At 54.3% G+C, this 11,417-nt stretch overlaps 1 protein-coding gene across 3 annotated transcripts in view; it reads left to right on the plus strand.

Annotated features, from left to right (window-relative positions):
* The first annotated feature begins 349 nt into the window (after positions 1 to 349).
* The window catches only part of NDRG3 (NDRG family member 3), a 26,540-nt gene continuing 15,472 nt past the window's right edge, over positions 350 to 11,417 (plus strand). For all 3 annotated transcript variants that reach the window (XM_026037300.1, XM_026037301.1, XM_026037302.1), the window contains exons 1-2: positions 350 to 455; positions 3,329 to 3,364. In XM_026037300.1, the coding sequence (XP_025893085.1) occupies positions 399 to 455; positions 3,329 to 3,364 (93 nt within the window). In that variant the 5' untranslated portion in view covers positions 350 to 398. The remainder of the gene's footprint in view (positions 456 to 3,328; positions 3,365 to 11,417) is intronic.

Here is an 11,417-nt window from a genome sequence, read left to right on the forward strand (position 1 = left end):
CCGCTCCGCCCCGGTGCCGCTGCCACCACCGCCGCCGCCGCCGCAGCCCTTCCCCGCGGCTGCGCCCGACCCACCGGCAACACGTGGGAGTGGGCGCAGACTTGGAGGAGAAAGCCAGGGCAGCAGGCGGGGCAGTGCGCAGCACAGGGGATGACAGGGTGGTACATGGAGAGCAGACACGGCTGTTTGCGTTCTCCTGTTGCAGATATTGAATATTGCACAGAGAAATATCATCTTTCAGACTCAGGGGTTTCAGGTGGAGTTCATACAAGTCTTAAAAAAGATGTTAACATTTTCTTTGCCTAGTATCTTTTCTAGTGCCATTTCTAATCTTATTCTTTTGTTTCAGAATTGCTGATTTGCTTCTCTGAAGGTTGATTGACTCCAGTTCCACCACCATGGATGAACTCCAGGACGTGCAGCTGACGGAGATCAAACCCCTTCTCAACGACAAGGTAGCGCTCGCTGCTCCCTCGCTGCTCAACTCGGGCTGACTTTGCATCCTGCAGGAAGCTCTGATTGCTGGAATCTGTTTACAGCTTGGAGTGCCTTCAGTCCTCCAAACCAGCAATTGCTTCCCCATTTTGATAATTCAGCACCACATTCTCCTCTTAAGTGTCAGAGAAAGAGAGACTCCCAGGGAGCAGTGCAAATAAATTTGGAGTCCCAGGCAAGTTCAATGTGTTGAAGACAGGGGAGGAGGTGGAATGACGATACCCTTCCTGACATGTTTGAGCTGCAGAATCTCCAAGTTCATGCTTGTTAGAGAAACCATTGCTAGTATCATATTTATTTTTGACTTGTTAAAATCTTTCATCTTCCAAATTATCTGCTTGTTTTTCATGTTTTTTAATGTTTTTTATGTTTTTTTAATTGGTAATTTTCCATGTGCAGCGTGAAATCAAAGGGTCTGATGTTCCCATCAAAGTGCTGAGGTTCCCAGTGCTTTGCTGCTTAATGGCTGACATCAAGACCTGGCTTGTTCTGCTAATTGCAAGATGTGATAATTTCTGAATGAAAACCTTATTTTAGCAGTTCACTCTGTGCCCCTAGAAGGCTCTGTACTCAGTCGCAGATGGGTGGAAAGTCTCAAGTTCTGCTATGTTTTAGTGTATTCCTAGTTCCTTAGGAAGAAACACACGGAGGAGCCGAGAACCCGGCCCAGCTCCGCACAGAGCTGGGGAGGGTACTTGCCCTGGCTCTTCTTTTTACATTTTCTTCTAAAATGCCTCAAAGAAGTATCTAGCCCTCACACCTCGTGTCTAGTGGATCATGTAGGTGTGATGCTAGAGCATGCTCTTCTGTGCACCAGAGTCCAAAAAGTATTGAGCTGGCAGTTCAGTAGGATTTTCACCAAGCAGCCCACCTTTAAAGACAGGGTTTTAAATGAGCCAGCCTGGATTAATGGCCAGAAATAGTTCAGTAAAACTCTTAAGGTGCTAATGGATGGGTGCTCATGAGCTCTAAAGATAAACAGGCTGCTGCACAGAGAAAAGGAACTCCAGTGTCTTAACACCCAACTCAAAAAAAAAGGAGAGGGGCTGAAGAATTGAAGTGGGTCACAGCTGCTCACTTGCCTGCACGGCAGGAAGCTCAGCTAGGGGCCTTGCTGAGCCCTGGTTTTGTTTTGTCCCAAATCCAAGACACCAGTCCCTCCGTCCTCAGTTATAGGTGTGGCAACAGTTCTTCAGTAAAAATAGTTTGCAAAGGAAAATCAAGAATACTCTAGTATGTTAGTTTTTATTCAAAACTTTGATATCACTTCTGATTAATTCTTATTTTGGCACTTTTGACCCCTATTGAAATAGCCCCAGCAAAAAGTGATTGAAATACCGCAGGTTAGTTCAGGACGTTGACTGGACAGCCCTTAGACTGGGCTGGATAATTTCTTGTTTGCCTTTGAAATGCAACCATCGCATCTTCATCAGACAGGAAAACCTGTCTTCATCTTAAACAACATAAATTTAGGAAACTAAATAGATTCACGCTTTAACATCAGGCTTTGGTGAATTAAAATCAAGTGTCCAGGAGTCAGGACATGCCAGCACTGAGGCTGCTTGCATCTGCTCTCACAGGGAACCATAAAATTGCAGACTTTCATGATTTGATATTTCCCCGTCTCCCAGAGAATCCTGCTTCTCTCAGCATAAATTCAGATCAGCCTTTACTTGCCAGGCATCATTCACGCCCTGTGCTGCGAAGTTATTTCCTCAGAGACTTGTTTATCCTCCTTATTCACCTTGACGTTGGGTGACTGGATTTATCTTCTTTATGTCTTGGTAGATGAGGAGACTTCACTGTCTGCATTTAACAGAGCAAAGAAAGAGGCGTAGATGAATTCTCAGAAATCTCAGTATGTCAAACTGAAATTGAGCCAGTTGCTTTCTCTTTTCCTCCTACCTCCTCACCTCGAAGACAGGTCCATTGTGCCACTTTGTGTTCAAAACATTGACCCAATGATTCTTAGACCAGATGTGCAGCTGTCTCAGCTTGATCACCTCCAAGTGTGAAGAACATAGTTAAGCTGTGTTCTTGCTAGCGGGGCAGAGCCTGTGCAAGGAGAGCGGGGCTTGTTCTTGTGCATGGAGAGAGCTTGGAGTGCTCGCCCGTAAGAAGGGTTTGGGGCACTTGTCTTTCTCCTATGTGGTCCCAGTTGTAATTTTAGCAGTAAAATGTAGGTTGTGCCTAAGGCACCCAAGCTGGAGTGCTGACTGAGGGTCTGGTGGCCGTGTCCAACATGTGGGAGCGCTCGGCAGCACTGTGCCAAGCCGGAGCCTCGCGGGGCCCCGTGGAGCAGGCAGTGCAGGGCCCCGGGCAAGCGCAACGTCCCTGCCAAGTGGCTTCCCTGCTTCCCTGCCTCACGTTGCCGTGTGCGGGGCTGGCTGCCTTCCTGGAACAGCGCCAGGGCAGCAGCGCCCCTGCAGGGTGGCGCCCGCAGGGCTGCCCATGCTCTGCCCCTCGCCCTGCATCTTCCTGGCCGTCCTGCGAGGACTTGTCCATTCAGGGCCTCCGGGACAAGACAGAAGTGGGCCTCGCGAGCAGCCCGCGTCGGCCGGGGTGCCTCCAGGCTGCGTGTGCCCCGCTGCGGGTGCCGCCTCCCACCCGCCTCCAGGGAAGCTCCGTGAGCCTGGGCAGCCGCCCGGCCCCGCTCCCCGCGCCCACGCGGCCAGGGCTTGCAAGGATTGTGTCCCCCTCCGAGCTGCCCACCCGGCGGCACTTGGGCTGCACGGGTGAAGCTCAGCTCTCTGGGGGAGCTTCCTCTTGCTGCTCTTGCTCTCAGGTTTAGGGCACCATGCTGAACCTTTTCTGTCTTTTTTTGTTTTAACAGAATGCTGCTCGTAACTTCCAGGACTTCGACTGTCAGGTAAGACACATCCAGGAGCTGAGGACCTGCATGTAGCCTCCATGTGGCCAATCAGAAATGCTCAGGGACACATGAAAAAGCTCAGAATCTTCACCTTTTTGGTTCTTTAAAAGCTTAATCAAAGAGGACTATTATAAGACTGATTGACAGAAATTCTCCTTCTCTCTTCCCAGTTCTTGAGCAGTTTATATGTAGTTTTAACAAGAATATTTCCGTTCTATGTCAACATCTTCATTGGTGAACAGATTCTTGGGCCGCAATGTCAAAATAAATGAAACAGCAGCGAGGTGACAAGCGGCTTCTCCCAGCACAGGGGGCCGCCCAGGCTGTGGGGTCGGCTGAGGACGGGGACGCGCAGGAGCCGCGGCCTGGGGAGCAGCAGCCTTGGCTGCCGCGGCAGCAGCGGCCGCTGGTCAGAGCCCCTGGTGCTGCTTCTGCCTGTGGTTTTCAGTCAGCCTCTGCGCGCTCTTCCCTGCCACAGCTGGGCCCCATTTCACACATGCTTAATCGCTCGGATTTCCTGACGAGAGCGGGTCTAACAAAGCTGCCTCTGCTTTGAGCGGGGGGCTCGGCGTGGCCTGGGCCAACCTGCGCAGCCGTGCAGTGGCCTCGCAACAGGCTGCCGGCCCGAGAGGCCGTTCCTGGCACCGTGCAGGGTGCTGAGCGCCGCGCTCTGTCCTGTCTAGCTGAGCCCCACAAGGCTGTGTGGGCAGGAGGGGCCTCCCATTGTGTTTGCGCTGGGCTGCAGAGCGCGGGCGCTGCCGCCGGCCGGGCCGACGCAGGGCAGCAGGAGCCGCGCGAGGAGCGGCCGCGCTGGCGCTCGCTCACGGGGGGCCCGTGGGGCCCATGGGGCGCCTGGCTGAGCTCCCACGGGCCCCTCCTGCCCCGGGGCCACGCTGGGCGCAGGCCCTGCTCCCGGCACAGGCAGGGATGGCTCTCGAGTCCTCCTGCTTCGTGCCACAGTTTAGTACGAGGCTGTCATGCGGATGATTCGAGAAGGCCGGCGGGCATGCGCGGCGTGGGAGTGCAGTGATGCAGTCGTGAGGAGGAGCCTGTGGTTTTCCATCTCTGGAGACAGGACACCGCAAGGACGGCCCATCGGGCAGGCGTGGCTGCGGGGCAGCACTTGCTTCCTTGTGGGGTTTAGTGGCCTTAGGCCTGGTAACAAAAGGAATGTTGTCGTGCCAGGCTGTCCCTTTCATGTCCGCTCTCAGAAGTGGCCACAGTATTAGAGATATCCCCTCTTATGATAAAGGTAGCCAGTGGGTTTGAATCTCGTCCCTGTACCACCCCGCTGCTGCAACTCGCCCAGCTCTGCCACAGGTGCCGAGTGCCCCGATCCACTGCGGGAACATACTAAAACGGGAGCAGAGCTGCCGAGGAGAGTGGCAGAGCACAGGGGCCTGGCAAGGCAAAGAGCCTGGGGGGGGCCTGCCCCGTGGCCCCACCAGCTCCCTGCCCCATGGCCCCGCCAGCTCCCCGTCCTATGGTCTCGCCAGTCTAGTGTCCCCTCCAGCTCCCTCAGGTGCTGCAGCAGCCCCGGCCTCGGGGGGCTGCCCTGGCTGCTGGCAGCAGGGAGAGAGGAGGCGCCGCGAAGGTGCCGCTCGGGCTCCTTCCGCCCGTGCTCCCTCCTCTGCGCCCTTCCTTCAAGCAGGGCCCCGTTCCACAGCGGGCTCGGTGTGCTCCACGTGAGGCCCGGCCACGCGGGCTCACGGGTGCCCAGCGCGGCGGCCCCGCTGCCATCCCAGAGTGCGGACCGGGCAGCTGGGCCAGGGCACCCGGACAGCGCCACGGGAAGGAGCCACTTGCTGCCCCTCCGTGTGCTCTAGATCCGCACCGAGCTGGTGCCCATGGCAACAGCTGAGCAGGAGACAAGATGTTCCTTCCAGCAGAGCCCTCGGTAATTTGTTTAGGTTCTTCTTTTTAGCACCAGGTTGCACAGTGTCGCTTGTGACTGCGGGTGTCTCGGCCTCCCCTTCCTCTGCCGCTGCTTGGCCACGGTGCCGGCTCGTGGCTCAGCCAGCCCTTCCCTGGCAGCTCCACCGGCAGCTGCCTTGGTGCCCGGTCGAGGTCGCGCGGAGCAGAGTCACTTGGGCGCCCCGGGTTTTCCGTCTCGCTTGCTACCGCAAGGAGCTGTAGCTGGAGTTGGAAGGTTGTGTGATAGCCTGGCAGGAAATCACTGCTCTTTCCATTTGACGATGGCAGCGCCAGCTGCCGCGTTCAGGCCCCCGCACGGCTGGTAGGGGTCTGCCCCGCTGGGTTGGAGAAGGGGCGATTCCAGCAGTACCCAGGGAGGAACGGAGATCGTCTAGTGTAGGAAGAGGTTTAGAAGCTCTTAGCTTGCACTGAGGGGCTGATGTGGCCAGAGCCCACAGCAGGTAGAGCCGCAGGTCGGATCCGAGCTGCACCAGAAGAGCTGTAAGCTGCCCCCAAACACAGGAGGGTGACGGGTAGGAGGGTGCCAGGTACAGGAATGTGGGGTTCCGGGTCAGCTGGAATTGCAGCTTCAAGGAACCCAACTGATTTTAGGAGGAATTTGGGTAGTTTTGAGAAGGAGTATGAGAGCATCGGTGATGTAAGAGCTTCCTCCCAGACCTTTTAATGTTCCTACACTTTTAGAAGTCTTTTGGAACTCTAAGTAATGCTGTGGCTGTGCAGGGGTTTACCGCAATATTAATAATTTGGAACCTGTTCATTACACACTTGAGGGAGACTTCCTCGTCTACGCTGTGGTGCACAGGGCTGCTGTTTTGCACATGCATTCTTAGCGGGGTTATTTTAGAGAGCAGTGTTGTTGGTTTGGTCTTCACAATGTGAGAAATTTTGGTCTCCACCCGTTGGCCTTTCCCGAATGCCGCCGGGAGGGCAGGAGCGGCGCGCGCAGCGGACGTGCCCGTGCGCAGGATGGCCCGGCTCAGCGGCAGTGGTGCACAGTGCCACGGGGGGGGTTAGCCCTAAACCCCCGTCCGGGCCAGGTGTGCACAGAGTCGGCGTTGCAAACACAGCCCTTGCTCCGCAGCGTGTTGCTGCAGCTCAGCGTCGTGTGAGGAAGCCCTCAGCCTGTCCGCGTCGGCGCCGGCTTACGGATAACGGTGCCCTGTTTTCCTTATACCACTGATGCCGTGCAATTAACCCTGACAAATGACAGATTGTCTGGGCCTCAGCTAAAACAACTCCCATGTAATCGGCTAGCCCTTTGCAAAGAAAATAAAAGGGATGGATAGTGTGATGGGTTAGGGGTCTTTATAAATATTAAACTACGTAATTCTCGGGAATAAAATGTATTAACCTAAATCTGAGACCTGCATTTTACTTGAAAGCTGTGTAAACGCTAATGAAGTGTTGGCCTGGCTTCTTATGCGAGCAGACAGATGGGGGATTAACGGCCTGGGCGGCCGAGGGACAGATGGCTGGACAATGGATGGGAGCTGCCTGGGCAATGGAGCCTGTTTCTGCCTTTGTTGTTATCCGTGCGCGGGCCTGGCTGCGGGAGGAGTAAGTGCTGTGTGGTAGCCTCGGCGTGCCCTTTCTGCAGGTGCGTCCCCGGGATGCCAAGGAGGGCACGTGCGGGTGCTGGCGAGGCCGGGCAGAGGCTGGAGGCAGCGCCCGGCTGCTCCCCGTGTGCAGCACTGAGGGAGCTCTGCCCAGAGCAGCAAGGACAGGCAAGGAGCGAGGCCAAGGCACCTCAGAGCACGGGAAGGAAATGGAGGCTGCCCGCGACAAAACCTGCTCTCGTACGGCAGCAGTTGGAATTAACTGAAAATGCCGGAAATTAGGTGAAAATTTTCAAAGTAGAGATACTTGGTGTCATCTGTACCCCAAGTAAAAGAGAGCAAAACGCTTCGAGAGTTATCCATAGAGCTCATGGAAGATCTTTTTTTCTGTATTTTTCCATTGAAAGCATAATCTTACAGTTAGCAGCTGTTTCTCCTGATTTGCTTGCGCTGCAGGGTTTTTAATCTGGATTTTTCAGTGCGCTGTTGCCTGGGTGCGCACAGCGAGCGTGGCTGCCGTCGGGGACAGAACCGGGCTGGGTTTGTGCCTTTGAGCGACGCCGTTGAGGCGGCCGTGGCCGCTGCACCGTGGCCTGGGCTTTGGGATGCTTTAAGGCATCTTCCTTTTAACTTGTAGGTTTTACAGCAAACCTGTACGGAATTTGGCACGCTGGGGAAGGGTCTGCATGGCCTCTGCTGCGTGGGGCACACGCAGACACCTTTCGTCTAGGGTGCTCAAGGCCGCTCTTCTTGTAATTCGTACATTTGGTTTTTATGCTCTTGTTCAGGGTGCCCAAGTGAAATCAACAGCGACACAGACGATGCTTTACACAGAAAACAATGTTTCTTAATGTCTAATAAATTGAGAACAGCTCCTGAATTTTTTAATACTGGTATGTCCCATCTCTCGGGAATGCTTTTGACAACTGCTGCCATGGCAGCAGCAAGAAATGCAAAGTTAAAAACGATGAAACTCAAATTTAATTCTGAAACTTTTCATTATTGTTATTGCTTGGGAAGCTTTTCTTCTGATCCCCCCCACACCCCCTGCCACTCTACCTAAAGACTCCGGTTTTTGTCAAGCTGCAGTCTTGAGCTCTGGACCGCTTTACCTAGCACAGCGTAGACGAAACATAATTGTGAATCGCCTTGGAGCCACTCGCCAGGACGTCCCGCTCGCCCGAGCTGTTGGGGTGGCGGCAGGGCCCTTTCCCACATCGGCCGTTTCCCACACCCGCAGCTCTGGCAGGGCCCCTGCCTTGGAGGTGACTTTCCACAGCCCTCTGGGCAGCCACAGAGCGTTAGGAGGGGTTAAAGATGCACGCTGGATCCCCCCTCCAGCATCATGAGCCTTTGCAGGAGCAGCACACAAATGTTGGTGTATAAAGCACTAGGCTGGGGCTAACCCAGCAGCACCTTTGTCCCCTGGTGCTTTTGTGTTTATGTAAGCGGATTACACACCTCGCTCTCCTGCTGCTCTTGGTTCTCACCCAGCGTCTCTCTAATTTAAGACTTAATCCAATTACACAAAGTACTAGAAACCATTGCCTGCTTGCATAGACCATGTTGTGTTTTCTATTAATAAATTTCTGCTCTATGTGGAAATGAATAATTTAATTCAAGATGCTGCTTTAAATCTGATTTAGGCTTGCTGCCCACGCAGCCGTCTCCTTCAGCCCCACTGTTTCAAAAATAATTTTGCACAGAGAGGAGGTGGTAAGCGCTTAGATACCGACTGCGTTAAGGTTACTGTGATGCTAAGAGTTACCAGCTGGTGATGCTTCACAGTCTTGCAATGTTTTTTCCTTAGCTTGTAGTCATAGTTTGTATTGCTGCTTTTGTAATGCGTAGACATTTGAGGGCAGCTGCGGCAAAGAGCGAGGCAATCTAGTCTCTGCCTTAGTCTTTGCAAGTCGAGAGCTGTGAGCGCTTGGCCCTGGGAGCACGCTGGAATTGTTTCCTGCCTTTGCCAAGGCACTGGCAAAGATGAGAAAATAAATGCTGGTGAGAAGGGCTGCTCGCGGCGCCTTCACTTCGGGAAAGCCACCCTGAGCCACCGACCAGGCTCGTGAAGGCGATGCCTTTCACAGGTAAAATACTGATTAAAAATAAATAAAAAGAAATGCTAATCGTTTTCGCAGTAGTTTAAAGTCACTAGTGGGGTACCTGAGAGATCCGTGCTGTGACCTGTGCTGCTTTAACCTGTTCTTCATTGGCCTGGAAAAGTGTTGGTGGAATCATCAGCTTTATCTGCCTTCAGGTGAATGTAATTATGGGCACTGAGTAAACCAGTCCTTCAGCGGTGTATAAATTGCATGATAACCCGGAGCAATAAGACCTTAAAGTTATGAGAGACGAATAAAAATGTCAGCGGTGGCCTCAGAGCTTTCAACAAGAAAAATCAATTCTTGTGAATTGGGAACAGAGCACAAAGCAAGCTGCCTGTGTTGCAGTGATCTGGTGATCCGGAGCACGGCGCCGTGCCCGGCGCAGGGCCCTGCTCGTGGCGACGAGCTCGGAGCGCCGCACGCGGAGCAGCGCAGCGGGACGGCAGCGCAGGGACCAGAGCTGCTGCAGCGGGACTGGGCACGGGGGCCTGAAGGCACCAAGCAGGTCGCAACAGGCTGCTTGGCCATTGCAACGGAGGATTGGGGAAGGGGGGTTCTTTGGTCCCCGTCTTCCAAAGTCTTTCCAAGACTCGAGGATTTCACATGAAACACAGATGTAAGGTTGGACAGAAAGCAGTTGTCGTTCATCACCTCACGCATTGTTAGGCTTGGGCGATAGAAAGTGATGCTGATGCTCTGCCGAGAGCGAGTGTTCATGGAGAGAAAGTGGCGGTGACTCCGGAGGGGGAGGGCCACATCTGTGACTCGGAAAGGACCGTCCCTTCTGACCTGCAGGTGGCTGGAAAATGGATACGGGGAAAGCCGCTCACCAGGCGCGGCAGGTGAGGAAGCGGCAGCAGCTTTTTGCTGTTTCCTCCTGCAGGAGCCTCCACTCGAGTGCCACAGGCTGGAGGTGCTGTGGCTCTGCACGGACACCGGCCGCGCGGCCCCGTGTGCCATTGCGCCGCCGCCGCGGAGCCGCTGCTGCCTGTTGGCTTCGGTGGCGCGGGACGAGCGCCCGGCTCGCACAGCTCCTCCCTGCAGCCGCCGCCCTTCCCCTGCTCTACCACCAAGCGTCACAGATAAAATCCATTTAGAGAAACCTCTGATAAAGTTTCCAGCTCTCACGTGAAAATTAAATATTATCAAGCATCTCAAAACAGGAGGGTTGATCACCATCTTCTCTTGCCTTCAGCTCGCTTATTCTGCAGAACATGTGTTTGATAAAATGCAGCTACCCTTCGGCTGTGTCTTCCTTGCCTGCCTTCTCCCATCACGGCTTCCTTCCCTCCAAACCTGGCCGCTCCTCGGAGTGTAACTGGCGTTAGACGGCAGCAAGGTAACAAGCCTGGAATTTCCTTTCAAGCTGCAGTGGTGCAACGTGTCAAAGCCTGACTGGAGAAGGCAAGCAAAGGAAGCGGTGTCTGTGAAACGGTGACTGGTGCCTGATGCTTCCCAACACAGCCTTGCTACGGGAGCCGTGTCGAGAGCAGCTCCCAGCTCAGAGAGCTGCAGAGGGGCCAGGTAGGAGGCAGCCCTGAGTCGTGAGCGGGTCTCTGAGCACAGGAGAGCTGTTTCGGAGAAAAGCGGGCAACGGGGAGGTTGTGTGTGCTGTAATTTCTTGGTGCTTGATGAGGTTTTTATCCTTTGTAATCATGGATCAAGATAAAAGCCCCAAAGCTACAGGGAGGTTACAGAAGAAATCAGGTTCACTGGAGAAGTGGGAAACACGAAGGAGACTTAGGGGTGAAGCTGAGCTGTGTCTGCTGCGGGAGCCCGGCGGGATGTTGTGGGGGGCCCTGCCCAGCCAGGTCTGCTGCTCGCGCTCTGGAGCAAAGGTTTTGGTTGGAGAAAGCAGGTGAGGGAGGAGGATTCGCAGCCTGCCTGGGAACTAGCGAGGCCAGAAGTGACCCGTCGCTCCGGCTCTGCGGCAGTAGCGCTGTGGAAGAAGGAATCGCGCCGGAGGTCGCAGGGACAAGTTTGTAGCATCTTAAATCTTTTAACATGTTACTCACTAAGGGCTGTGGAGGTTGGTTTTCTCAAGTTGTGTTCTCTCCTCCATGGGCATTTGTTTTATTTAAATAACTTATTTGGTCTTAATTTGGGATGTAGTAGGTTTAAACTGCACTAAGGCATCTCTTGGTTTAAACAGAAGTTTCTGCATAACTTTTGTGGATGAGATTTGTCTTAACGGCTCTTTGCCCTGATGTGACTGTGGAGGAGAATTGAAGGGGCTCTAGGTGTTGCTGATGGGAGGCAGGGTATGGAAGAATGAAAAACCCCTCCAGGAGGTGGGCACGCGGCCCAGGCAGCCAGCAGCTGCAGGAGCGACGCTGCCCCTGGGCTGGGACTGGCACTCCACGCTGCTGTGGGGCTCTGCACGCTGCTGTGGGGCTCTCCACGCTGCTGTGGGGCTCTCCACGCTGCTGTGGGGCTCTGCACGCTGCTGTG

Source organism: Nothoprocta perdicaria, unplaced genomic scaffold, assembly GCF_003342845.1.
Source record: "Nothoprocta perdicaria isolate Ctin4 unplaced genomic scaffold, notPer1 scaffold_196, whole genome shotgun sequence".
NCBI classification, from domain to species: domain Eukaryota; kingdom Metazoa; phylum Chordata; class Aves; order Tinamiformes; family Tinamidae; genus Nothoprocta; species Nothoprocta perdicaria.